Source organism: Struthio camelus, chromosome 5, assembly GCF_040807025.1.
Source record: "Struthio camelus isolate bStrCam1 chromosome 5, bStrCam1.hap1, whole genome shotgun sequence".
NCBI lineage: Eukaryota > Metazoa > Chordata > Aves > Struthioniformes > Struthionidae > Struthio > Struthio camelus.
This window is the reverse complement of record NC_090946.1, coordinates 50480624-50495009: the sequence shown is the minus strand read 5'-3', so window position 1 is coordinate 50495009 and position 14386 is coordinate 50480624. Positions and strand designations below refer to the sequence as shown.

The 14386-nt window shown below is 37.3% G+C and overlaps 1 protein-coding gene across 10 annotated transcripts in view; it reads right to left on the bottom strand.

The window, feature by feature from the left end:
- Positions 1–14386, bottom strand: part of DPH6 (diphthamine biosynthesis 6) — a 265858-nt gene that overhangs the window by 32249 nt on the left and 219223 nt on the right. For 8 of the 10 annotated variants that reach the window (XM_068946340.1, XM_068946349.1, XM_068946346.1 and 5 more), the window contains one exon: positions 6751–7069. The exons of the other annotated variants lie outside the window; for them this stretch is intronic. In XM_068946340.1, coding sequence (XP_068802441.1) covers positions 6954–7069 — 116 coding nt within the window. In that variant the 3' untranslated portion in view covers positions 6751–6953. Of the gene's footprint in view, positions 1–6750; positions 7070–14386 lie in introns of those variants that run through there. 10 annotated transcript variants of the gene reach the window in all.

The window sequence follows — 14386 nt, the reverse complement described above, 5'->3', positions numbered from 1 at the left end:
GTGTGTGTGAGACCTTTTTTCATTTCCTTAGTTTATTCTCCTTTTTCAAAGACTTTCAAAGGCAAATGCTTTTCATCTATTTTGCCCAATAAAAATAGTGATAGCTGCCTCCCCTTTGCTGTAATCTTTCCTTCAGTTCCTCTGCAGAGTGCTGATATCCACTTGTCCTTTAAAAGGGGGGAAAAACAGCATTGGGGAGCACCTGTCAAATAAGAAAGTTGCACAGTGATGTGACTGTGCGAGTGTGTATGTGTGTGTGTGTACGTGTGATTGAGAAAGAAATCAAATAAAACCCAGAGCTGGAAAAATAATTTACTGTATGTAGCACAGAAGAAAAATCATGATGAAATCCTAAGCTAACTCACATAATGCTTTCAGGAATCAGAAAAATGACACTGTCAAAACACAACATTAGTTTTCAGAAGCCTCCAGGCAAAATTTTATTTATTTAAAGTTAGCTCCTATTTTAATAACAAAAAAGTGGCAGCATATTCTACATCAAAGAAAAAACTTTTCCTAATGTTTCCATTTCTCTTGTGAAGTACTGGAGCTGAAGTAGTGGAGCTGTCTTTCTCTAAATAATTACGTGAGTGGCAGGATCTCAACCTGAGAAAGCTTTTTGTCTGCATTGGGGATTGCAGTATAAAGAGAATCACTTCTGGCTTGCCTAATCTGAGCAGCAGTATGGGATATTCTGACTTTTGATATTTAAATAGTCTTTTAGTTTTAAACGACATCCATAACAACGAAACGGAAATCTTGAATCAAAATCTTGGCACTCTGTAGAGCCTTGATGAAGGAGGGGTACAGAGGAAGGCCACATCCATGGGCTACTGTTTTCTAGTTGAGACCTTTGGGCCACATCCCTTGTCTGCACTGAGGCAGTGCCCAGGAGAAATGTCCCCTTACAGCACAATGGCACAGAAGTGGCAGCCTCTCTTGCAGATTAGCCTCCTTTTGGGCATCCTCACATTCAGAAGTCAGACCAAAGCACATTGTTGTGCTTTGTGGAGTAGTCAAAGCATTTAGCATTTTATATCTTGCTGAAAGAATTAGAGATATGTTTTTAAATGCATTTCTGGATCTCTTTACTGGGAACTCTATTTATTCCTAATAGTTTTGCATGCCTTAATCTTCTATAGTTACAACCAGCAACAGTGAGAAGGCAGGCCAGGGTCCATTTCTTCAAAGATATCCTGTAAATAAATAATAATCCTCTTAGGTCCCTAGACCTTCTGTTTGCCTTTTTAGCTTGTTTTCCCTGCTGGTTCCTACTAATACTATTCCTTTGGCACTGACTTCTTTCCTGTGTTCCTGTGTTTCCCTTCTATTATTTCATACCATTTAACACCTCCTGCTTTGAACCTTAACAGATCCAGCTCTGGAACTGTGAGAATCTGGTTCAGTTACAAAAGACTCTACATTTGCATGTATCTGGGTCTTATTACAGAAGGGTTGGATCTGTGTGGGAGTAGGCCTGAACTCTGTCGCAGCAAGAGAACTCTTACATCTGAGAAATTTATTTCTTCCTTCTGGACACTTATTCTTCTATAAGCAACAAAATAAACTGCTATCAAGGCAGCTACCACCAAAACCATGGGAACTAGAGAAGCTGAGGCCACCCTTGTCGGGAGCGAACTTGCAGCTCTAATGCAACATCACAACTTCACAACATCAGACTCAAAGAAACAGTGTCTTTTAAAGTGGGGATATGGCAATAACATAATAATGATTCATAAATAAGGAAGTTATGAATATTGAGAAATATCAACTGCTGCCAATAACAGGAACTGCAGAACAATATAAACTCCTGTCTGGCAGAGCCTGAAGGAGGGATTTTCCCCTCCATCATGGCAAAAACCTAAATGGAACAAATCTTATGAGCAACAGAAAGTAACAAGACTAACTGCTTCAGCTTTGGGACTGAAGTCTCTGTGTGGTAGTGGTGCTTCTGCCAGTGCAGATACCCCTCCTCAGAAGGCTGCAGAGAGCAGAGCAGTTCTTCTCCGAGCAGCACAACCACAGCGACTCATCCACGTTCACGCTGCAGAGAGGGCCCGTCTTGGGCCCGTGGCTGCCTTGGCGATGGCCCAGGCAAATTTTATGTATTGGACTTGTAAAGCACTTTGGGATCATCCAGGACAAAGCAAGTTGTAAAATGTATCATTGATGTTACTAGATATATCATATAGACTCCTCCTGTGATCTGTATCTGCTGCAGGTAGCATATCAGGAGCAAATCTTTCCAGGTTGTACACATGCAAACTGGTATCTGTGATCACAGTCATTATGGTTTCCACTACAACAACATTTTCACACTCTTGTGCATTTTGCACTCAGTCTAAACTTTTTGATATTGCAAGTCGTATGACTACAATATAGCCTTTTTTGGTTTTTTTTTTTGCCAAAACTTTTACCAAGGTGAGAAAACATTATTTAAAAGATACAAATAAGGAAACAGAGCTACAAGAAAGGTAATGTACTTGCTTAAACTTAACCAGTAAAGGGGTGGCATGATCCTAACCTATGTCTCCTGACCCTAGAGCCTCCTAACAAGTCACTAGATCAAAGCAGCTGTCAATTTGTTCAGGGCATTTAGTTCAGCTTTCTCCGCCTCGCCCCAAACCATTATCTTCTTCTGATCTGAAGATCTGCATAATTTAGAGAAGATCTGGAATTTCTGAAAACTGAGAAAACAAAAAGTGAAACATGACCTATTCTGAGCACACCCTGTTTTTATTGTGGAGAACGAGTCTTGTCAAATGGGTTAAATTACACAAACTCTTTCAAAATGTTTAGGACTAAATGATTCAATCACAAAATAGCAATATGATAGCAAATGCAGGGTGAGCACACATATCCTAAGGAACGGTTTTCAAAGATTTCAAATGAAATGGAAAATAAAGGCAATGACAAGGAGACTGCTACTAGTGATATATCCTGTGAGAAGAATGATCTGAACAACCTGACTCTTTGCGAGTATGAGGAAAAAGGAGATACTGCTCTAAAAATGAAAAAGGCAAGAAACCACAGGCAAAACCTAACCATGAATTAATCCAACAAAACTTGAAGCCAAGAAATTGTGAGCAGTGAGTCATGAGTAAAAGGGCACTTGCATGTAACATACGGGTTCAGTTCACAGGTACCCAGTCTGTTTTTTAAAATTAAAATTTAAAATATGTCAAAAATATTCAGTGTTCAGATGTAAGTTGAAAAAAATAAGCTTTCAAGATCTCAAGTCTGTATTTTGAATGCTTGGCTAATACATCAACACAGGCTGACTTGCCAGAAATATTAAAATACAACTGAAGACATCATAAATTAGTAAATTGTCAAGTATTCTTAATACATATTCCCAATGCCAGACATATTTATAATAGTAAAAGCAGGTTACTTAAATGGTAAGTGCCAGTGAGCACTCAGAGAGCTCAGGATAGCTTTACTTTAACACACAGTATAAACTGTGTTTGCTTCAGTAAACCCATTCTGAAAGAAGTGACAAAAATTTAATTTGGACACATGAAAAGTTTCTGTTTTAGGATTTCAGTGTTCATTTGGAAAACTATTATACCATACAGTATAAACCTTTTATTAAATCAGTGCATTCATTTATTTGAAATAAAAGTTTTATTCAATCATTGTATTTTGATAGACTAGACTACCGCACATAGACAGGAGATAATGGATTGAGCAGAATGTCCTTGAAGGAACATAGCTGCTTCAGATCACCTCTCTAATACTCAGGAGACCTTCTTCCAGTGCCTGCTAGCTTTCTGAAAGCTAAGAGGAAAGATGCACCAATGCTATCTGGTGTAACAAATCAGCTCCTGAATCACCTAACTATAAAACTTGCAAGGAAAAAAAATTAAATAATCTCTGCTTAAAATATCTCAATGTCATTTTTAAACCTATTTAGGATGATGAGCTCTGGTGGCTTTATGGCAGCTTAGCCATGTGCATTGCAAAGGCTCACTGATACTGTAGCCATTACCAGGTTTTGAAATGAGTAAAACACAAAGTTATTAAATCAGTTCTTGTCTTGCAGTCCCATTTGGTCAGTTCACTTTAATAAGCTTTCAAGCAATTAAAGAAACTGATATATGGAGATTTTTAAAAGAGGCAGAAGACGTAATTTCACTTACATAGATATCTATAACAAGAAATAGATTCTTTTTGGAAAAAAAAAGGACATAAAAGCCATATTCTAACACTTGTTACAGCAGAGAAAGGAAAAATCAAAACCCTATGTAAAATTTTAAAAGACATTTTCCCAGTTATTACCTAGCTTTGCTGTACTTTGGGTGCTGAAACCTAGATCAAGGTGCTTTTTATGTCACAATAAGCATACAACACATTTCCCTGCAGGCTTCGCAAAAATCAGAGAAACAGAAGAAATTGTATCTTTATATTCTCAAAACCAGTGTCTTACCACAGTATATGAATTTACACTCTCAGCATTAACATCTGCCTAGGTAAACACTCAGCACAGTCTGTCCTACAAAAAAACCTGCACATATTAGCTGATTTTAAATATTAGCTGTCTTCCCTTCTTTTCATAAAACACATACGTGTGCTTGTGTGCCCCTCTCCCTTCCTCCTCTCTTCAGCTAGCACTTTTGTTACAAGAAACTGAAAGAGAGCTCTGTGAAACAACTTATTCATAGTAGGGCCAGTTAATTGTCATGAGAGTACCGCAGCATAAAGTGGATAAAAAGGTGTTAAGACATTTCTTTCTGTTATAAAAGTCATTAGGTCTCTATATGGAGTAGCACTTTACTCACCTACCTGGCATATCAATGTTGAACAAATTGCCACATTCATACTTAAAATTCAGCAAGCCCAGCTTCCAGTCATAGTTACTCATACCATTTTTAGGCTGTATGAAGCCTTTCAAGGGGAAGAAGTCAGCTGTTCACAAAGTAAACCTGTTAAAGTTCTAGTTATCTCAAGAAAAGAAAAAGATTTCTTTCTTTCTAGAAAAAAAATTAGGATTGTGCCATTTTTTACACCAAAGCATTCTCTTACTTTTTTTCAATGCATCCACACCAGCAAAGAAAAAGGCTAGTTCAAGGCATGAAACCTGCCAGAAAAGCTGGTTTCTTTAGGAACAAATATCCTGCCGTCTTAAAATATACAGTATAGTACATCAGCTAAGATCAATACATTTGAATATCTTTTCTGAACTACGAAAAAACGTCTGCTATAGGAGACACAGATAGCCAAACTCATGCCATCTCTTTGACTTCCATATGTGTCTATAAAAAATTATGCTTCATCATCCTCTCTTTGAAAGTATTTTTCCTTCTCCTGTTTTCTTTCAGTCCAGCTTGTTCCTCACATCGAAAGAAATAAAAGACTGCTGCTTCCAGAGAGAGGTAAGAAAATGATTTAACTTTCAAAAAGATAGACAAATTCTGGATTTCAAATAGAACAGGCATACTCAGGTATTAACAAGTTCTTTTTGTGGGAAGAATTATCATCAGATACGTTTTGAAAATGATATTGCATGCTAATACGCTAAGGTATTGTTAACATTCTTTCCTTTTTCTTAAGAAATTTAATTTAATACAACCATGTATTTATATACTGGTATACAAGAAGTTCTGTGCCTTCTCCTTTCTTCTAAAAAATATTTGTATAACTGTGACAAAAATAATTCTTACTAAAAAGAGTGGTAGCTCTGCTACGTCTCTTAATGTAATGGTAACACTGACATTTAACCGTTCGATTTTCAGGTAATAATGAGCATAATATGCTGGACATGCGAAGCATCTAGCAGAGGAAGATCTTCTTATCTTTAGTCACTGGTTTTGTATTAGCTGCCAAAACAATATCTGGTAGTGGGGAAGAAAATGAAGCTGTAGCGCTAAATTCACCTCTCAGTCACCCCAATGTAAACTTGCTGTCATGCAGTTGACTTTTGTGGAGTTATCTCAGATATATGTTGGCGTAAGAGAAGGCCAGCTGGAGTACTGGTTATGTAGCTCCAATGCTCACACGCTGAACAAGAACCGAAGAGAATATACAGATATAGAACATAGGCATAAATTTGATACTCTTTCTTCAAGGTATAATTTTATAGCCTTTGCCTGAAAAACGAGATGTCTCTACAGTGCCTACCACCTCAGGCTAACTCCAAAAGGCTTTCTTTCCTATATCAATACTTTATCATATTATGAGTAACATATCAGTTGCAATGAACTCAACAGAGACTTCACCTATGTGTCTGAGCCTGCTTTAACGAAAGCAGTGGTAAAACTCCTGTCGATTTTCCAGGGAAGATTGAAGCCTTGGGGGATACTTTGAGCTCTGAAACAAGAGTTCTCTGCCAGATATAAAGCATAAGGATACTCACTATTGCCTCTGAAAGCAAAATGGCAAATCCTACAATCTGACCATCATCTCAGTTGTTCACTTTGGTAAAATGTGCATCCTTAATGCTCCTGTGAAAAACTCTTCCCCAGTGCAAGAAAAGGGTTAAAGTCAGGCCACAAGTAAGGCTTTCAGGAGTTGGCCTGAAGTCAGAAAATTCACTGTCAAATTGAGAGCAAACAAGTCTTTAAAACAGTATTGGAGCTAATGTTCTGACTTCACCTCCATCCAAAAGACCACAAGTTGCAATTAGTTTAGTGTCACCAGACCTAAATATATCAAACAGAGAACTGATGGGATCAGAGCCACTGCCATCTTCCAAGGGCAACCCACTATTACCATAATATATCTAAAAATGAGGGAGAAAATAGCACACTATTAAAAAACCCCACATTTATTGTTCATACAAAGTTGATTCTGTCGCATGTCATGAGGCATCATTAACAAGCTAAATATGACTTTGCTTAATTCAGACAGCGGTACTTAATGAAAATACACAATCCAGTTATGATCACTTTTTTTTTTTTGCTCTTTGCTGGATGGAATTTGTGCTTTGATATTAATTCTTTTCTTTTAAACTACTAACTTAGCCAGCATGTTACATGAATGACTTCCTTTCCAGGTAAATCCATCACAGGTACTAAAATCAGAGCTGGACTCTTCTTGCCCAAATGTTGTTCAAGATATTCTTGCAGTCCTAAAATAGAAACAAAACACTTCATGAATCCCCTTTGCCTTGGTCTCATTTTCTATGTCATAAGTGTGCCATCTCCACATATGTTTTTGCAAAGTATTGTGAAGTCGCAATTAACAAAGGTAAGTGAAATGCAATTTTGATTTTCTAGTTTATACAGGAGGAATAATCACCAGCTCCCACCTCCTAATCAACCAATCTGGGATCAATACATGTTGCATAATTCAGCAAAACAGTGCTGTGAGTGAGTGGCCCATTTGCTACTACAGATACAGCAAACTGTAACTGAATGCAGGTAGTAAAAATAACTAAGAATTAATGCAACCAATACAACTGATGTTTGTCTGTAATAAGGATAATACACACCAGTTGAAATTCAGTTCTTTGTGATCTTTGATATTTGGATGATTTAGCTGCACACAGCTGTCTATAAGTGAAATCCTACTCTCAGGTCCCACTGAGATACATCAACGTACAAAAAGTTAAAATGGGATATTTTAAAAAACATTGTGAACATGATTTCCATTTGCAATCAGTGGAAATATGCTGCATGGAAGATATAATGGAGGGAGTTCAGGGACAGCAACATACACGACTGCAGATCTAGATTTACAGAGAGATTCAAACTATAAAAAATACGTAATATAGCTGATGATGGCTCCAAAGGGACTATTGTGTGACAGAAGTTTACAAACTCCAAGTCCATTATGGGAAGAGAATTGGTAATGCAGAAGATAAAACTAGGAGAATAATGGAAAAAAATTAAAGAATTGAAAATTTAAAATGAGCATCAAGACATTCCTGGACATGTCATAGTCTCAACGGACATGCTGAAAATCCACTCTGCAAATGATCCTGCAAAAAGACAGTTTCCTAATGGTAGGGAATGGGCTGCACGGTTTTGGTTTTGATAAGTTATTTCTGTCTGAGCTTCTGTGATTACAGCAATTCTTTATAACACTAAGCATTCTTGGCTAGAGTGAGTGTAAAGAGGGCAGAACTTGAAGAGTGTCAAAGATTTTTTTTTCTCACTGCCTGTGAAACTGTGAATATGCAGTTCAGTCAAAGTGTTATCTCATACAGGATAAAAGAGGAAATTTGCTATTGTATTTACAGAGGCTAGCACTGTTCTGTTGTTATTCAGCAGCAGTAGCAGGAATTAAAGTAATAAGGGAAATGTTACCTATCAAATATTGCAAAGACAGTAGCAGTCTACTGAAATTTTGTTATTTTGTGTCAACATCATTGACATTACGGATGAGAACAGACAGAGGTGAGTCTAAGATCAATAGTCACCTTAAAAGGTCAAAGGACTTCATGTTCTGTGTAGTAAGCAACTCAGTCTATGCATCTCAGATATTCAGTAGTGACTCTCCAACCAAGCATCAGCTAGCATTTTCATTCTCAACTTTGATTTCAGGCAATTTCATAGTTACGCTGGCTCAGAATGCATTAAGTGGAGGTGGGTACAAACATTTCACCTCAAAAATCACCAGTTCCACCCTACTAAAACTACATTTCATTTTCTTTCCTCCATTAGAAATTGTGAAAATATAATGTCTATCTTTTCTATAATTTCTAACTTTCTCACAGGCTTAAAAGCTAAGAAACAGTGCTAAAAATTACCATAACAAAACCAGGTATTAGTTTCAAAGGGGTATTTGAAAATAAGGTTATCTGAAAATTGAACCGCATTTTGCTTTTTGTGGTGGGCAAAATAGCCATGAATATTTACCACTGAACATTCCTTAGTAGACTTGAGAGCCAGAAAGAGCCACCTTTCCAAAAGACCACCACCTTTTCTACTGCAAACACAAACTGCTGTAGTAAAGCCTAAATGTATAATTGAAATATGGATGACAATCTGGGGCATACACCTCTAAATGTTTTATTACACATGTAAATCAAATAGTTTGATATGAAAACGTTCTGCTTTAGATCTACATCTTTATACATTTTAAAACTTGTGGATAAAAGTCTGCTCATTCAGATTGCACCTCAAAAGAGGAGACAGGATCATCTGAAAAACTAAAATTGCACTCCCAAGGTATCACAGAAGACAATACATAATTAGTAAATCAGACTGTACAATCATAGCTGATACAATGCAAAAGTGTGCAGCCATATCTTTTACATGCTATAAATAAAATGTGACTCACTCATCTAAATCCTCCATTACTAATTGTGTATTTGTAATTATGTGACACTAATAAAGACACAATCATTTTTTTTACTTCTGCAAATTAAGCTTTTAGAGAAACAAGTCTGAGTCAACAGCAGGAGTGCTTTTTGAAGTGTGTATTTCTTTGTTTAAATACCCTTAAGATTGCAAATATTTCTTTCCTATCTATTACTCATGGAAATGTTTGTTCCCTTGCATGCCATTCCTCTAAAAGTTGACCTTACAAGTAAAAACATGCAAAGGAAAGAGGGGGGTACAGTGAGAGTGCTTCCTGGAGCTCTAACAGGAGTCCCATAGGATTGATACCAGTCCTAAAATCGTTCAATGTGTCCTGATACAGAAAGTTCATTAAAAAACAAACACAAAAAGCTGAGTAGCAAGCAGCAAACAAGTGGTATGTTCTGTGAATGTTTTCATTTCCCAAGACAGTCAGCATTAATTATTATTACTATCTGAAATTCACCCAAAGCAGGTAAGCTTCATCCTGTAAGATGGATACCCCTGCTCCCAACTGAAGGGCAGAAAATGTGGCACAGGTTTCATACTGAGTTTCATTCTGCACCACTATGATTTTTTCTATTGAACTGGGCACAGCTGAGGGAAGTACGTGGAGATGAACATAACCACAACCTAAATTAAAGAAAAATAATTTAAAGTCTTTCCCTTTCTCACCAAAACTTCTGGTAATATTATTTATTTCTGACATTCCTTTTTCAGGACAGGATACTGAGAACAATAGCACAATGATCTTTCACACTGACCTAACAGCCCTTCCACACAACAAGGCACAATTTAAAATCATTAGCTATTGTTTTTAATGGTGCTTTCCATGCTAAGTAGATAGAACAATGTCCTGGAAGCCCTTATAGGGTCATTGCAAAGGATTAAGGAAATGTTTTTTACATCTATGTTACCATTGACTTCAATAGGATCTTTAGGCATTCTCCTGCAGTCCTTACATGTATGAGGCCACAGAACACACCTCCATGTTTGCAAAATCAGGTCCTTATTCTTGCTGACATATCCTGTTTCACTGACTATTTGCAGGTGGGGAGTAAGCTAATAGCCGATAATGAAAAGGAAAATGGTAACAAAAAGAAAGATCATATTTAGCCCAGTATATAAAAAATCACTTCGATATTACAACTGCTATCTTTCCTTCATTTTTTAACCAAAAGATATCGTTACATCGCTTAGAGCAGGTCTTTAAATCCCTGAGCTAATAAAGCTCTCCATTGCTTCAGCTGTATGGATCTGACATGCAGCATGTACTTTGAAAAGATGCGTCACAGGGGATCAGGTTCCTAACAGTCGACTAAGAGTTCCAGTCCCAAAAGATGTGCCCTTGGTGTGCAGAGCACTTAACCCTTCGACCAGTACCAACATGACTATTCACAAATTATTGATGTCCCCAAATCCCTGGCAGATTGCAGACAGTTCTTGTCTCCCTTGAAGCCAAAGCATATGGCCACTAATGGAATGGATTAAAAAATACATACACACATTCAAGGCTTTGCCACATGAATGTAAAGCCACAGATATGGTAGAAGGTGATTGAACTGGACTGAACACTGTTAAATACACGATTAGCCTGCTTTTATGGATCATTTCCATTGATCTATACACAGTTTTACAGCATAGTTTAATTAAAGCTGTCTGGAACAAGCATCTTAAATGATCAGGCAGCGCAGTGAAAAACTGAAACATGAGGAACTGGAGACCTCCTCCCCTTTCTTAAACATCCAACTGACCGTCTCTGTCGTTTATAACAATAGCCAGGAAGGAAAATATGTTTTTAAACAACTAAGTGTTTTCACTGCTTTTTATGAGGCTTATGGGCCAGAGAAATCAGTTCAGGATTTTTTCCAAATTTGTACTTAAAATAATATAAAATGATGTAGTTAAATGTCAGATTTTAAAACAGAATCAGTGCAATTCACTTGCTTTACCTTCCTGTAGAACATAAGATCAAATTTAGTAAATAAAAATATACTGTTGGAATATAAAGGCAAATTGTTTCCCAAAAGATGATTTTGTGCTGATTTTTTCTTGTAACTTTGAAGATTTTAAATGAAAAAAATGTGGATATTTTGCACATTCTCCTACCTGCCTCTTCGTGAAGAGCCTTATTCTTAATTATATTATTAAAAGGCAGCCATGTTGGCCATTTTCCTGTTAAAAGACTGTGTTTTCAAAATTGCTCTATCCACAGCAAAAACTGAGGCAACATTTTGAAAAGAACTGTGCTTTCATTTTGACAGCTAAACTTACCAGCTAGATTTTTAAAAATGCAAAGCACCTATCAGGTCCAGGGAAAACTCACCAAAGATATGTTACTCTATGTTTTTATAAATTCTTCCAAAATGATAAAATTTGAAGTTAGTCTTGATTCTTTCAAGTGAGAAATATTCCTATGAACAAAAAGAGGGAGTTTGACAATAACTAAACATAGGAGGATGGAAGTAGAACTTGCTGTGGAAGCCAACCATTCCTCATTGCTCATCTAGACTACTACACTAATTTCCCTTAGTCCTTCAGCTTTTGAGCAAGTTACAGTCCGTCTCTGCCTACTTTATAACAGCAGGATAGTGATGATTTGCCTACTTCTCATGAATGACCAGGGTGTAATTAAGTTTAGTTAAGCACTGTTAAAATGAAGAATTCCATGTATTACACGGTAATTATTACTATAAACAAAACATCCAAACTTTTATAAAACTTGATGTACCTTTGGCACCTTTTGGTACAGAAGATTAGCCACAGTTCTGGAGACCATATAAGCTCCTTCATGCAACCCTGCTGATGTGCTTTGGTCATCTGGCCTGAGATTTTTTTCTGAATAAGAGTTAACTGGCTACTTTGAACTGTCGGGGAAGTCTTTTGCCATGGTAAAGGAGAAAGATCACTCATAGGAATTTGGGTAAGGCTGTGAAACTCATTTTAACTCGTGATAACGTCAAGTCAGTCTTTGAAACGATGACATGTAGAGCAAAAGTATTAATGTTCTGTGCTACCTAACTTTGAAAATCCAATGTGTTCTCAAGATTTCTCAAGCTGCATCAAGAGTCTTTCCCTTCTTTCAAAACCAATATTTGGTGAGTGAGCTTTCATTTTGCATGGTAAAAATGTAACAATATTTGTTTTTAAAAAACAAAAAGGAATTGGTATAACATGGACTTTTAAGAAAAGCTAATTTACCTTTCAGGCCTGTTTGCAAAAAACACATGCCCCAAAAGAAAAAACTGAAGTTGAAGAAGCGGTTTCCAGGACTGGATTTGGAAATCAGGTCTCTACAAATACATGCCTACTCAGATGCTAAAACGGCCATTTAGACTTGCACAAGTCTGCATTTGCAAACAGTTATTTCATAAAAATACACCTTTGAGAATTTATCACATTCCACTTCAATTTGTCTTGCATTTACAGACCCATCTAAACCGCACACTTCTATTTTTACTGAAGGACTTCTTGCTGCTCACATCAAACTAGCTTTAGTTGTAAGAATTAAAATGTCATTGTCAAGTAATCACATAACAGAGGAAAATATATTCTGTACTTGAAACACTAACGTCAATGTTAGCCTACTCCTGCACCTTGTCCCTGATACCAAAGAACCATTTCAGATTGCAACCTCTTCTGGGAAGGACAGCTTTATCGGCATCCAGACTGATAGGACCCAATGACTTCTGGTGGTAAAATACTGAGTTGTAGGCACAGATACACACACAATAGGTTAGTACTTCACAGAGCAAAACTTTCACCAAATGAAGTCTCTGACAAAAAAACTGCTGTAAAGAGAAGATATTTTACTGCTAATACTGTTTGTGCAGTGGACTGCTTGTTCCTTTGGAAGCTACCCTAACCTGAAAATACCATTCTAGCAATATCTTTATGCAGGCAATGGTGAAAACAGAATGAAAGCTGCAGTAGGCTTAAGCAGGTTTTCACTGTACCTGCAGCAGTGTGAGAAAATCTTCCCACTATTTAGCAGAGACAGAGGAGCTGTGTTTCCCTGCAAACCTTATTGTCAGCTCTTGAGCTCAGAATCAGAGAGGAAAAGTTGCAAGCACACAAGATAGCAGTTGTGGTCTTTATTTGTTACCGGGAGATGTAAGAAAGAGAAATGATTAGCTTTTCTTAATCTAAACTTGCTAGTTAGTGAGGGTGCCTGCACTCTGTGCCACCAGAGGAAAGTGGAGAGGGACATCCAGCTTCAAATGACCAGCTCTGAAGGAATCCAAAAGTCACCCGTTCCCTTCCCAGTCTCATCAGCTTCTTTGCTGTTCCTCTTTGCTTAGACAGGAGCGTGTGGAAAGAAAAAATGGTTCACCCCTCCTCAGGGAGGGTATGAACGTCTACTGGAACCTTACTTTTCTAGAGCTGAGTCATTTGGCTGAGTAGCAAAGTTTTTTACGCTGTAGCGAACACATTTTTTAGCATTTGAAAGAAAATTAGTAGACAAAAAAAGTTATTTTTAGTGCTGGTTCAATTGTGGGCCTGTCAGCCTTGGCAATGCATCTCTTTTATCAAGCTGCCACGATACCTTGTTTTGTTTTCAGAGCAAAGTTTGCTTAAAGACCAATTTCAGAAAAGTTACTCCTTGTGGGTGCTAATTAGAGCTTTCTGGACTCTGCAGGGTTTAGTTTATGATCCTTTTCACTTACTAAACCCTGTAATTCAAGTTACTTGAGGATGAGAATGAACCAACCCCCTTCTATTCTTCTGAAGGTTCTGTTTAACTCAGCTCACGAAAGAATCTCTCTCCTTTCCTTCCCTAATATGGAATTCCAATCTCTCTCCTTTCTTAAAGAAAATGGAAAATAGTAGTTCACACCTGTAAAGAGTTTTCAACCTCATGAACTGAGACATACCCATGGAGCTTCAATATGGGATAGGTAAATTTTAGGAAGCCTCCGCTTCTAGATAATGTTTTCAGTGATGAAGTATACTATATATTTTAGAGAAAACAGCTAAACATCTATTCCCTTTCTCTGTATTTTCTGGGAGTCGAGTAATGTCATTCTGTAAGAGGAAGCTCCTGAACATTTCCCCCCTGACCCAGGTCAGAAAGAAAAGAAAGAAAGAAAATCCTTTGGCCTTTCTACTACTGTCACATGAAGGAAAAGGCCAGCTACTGG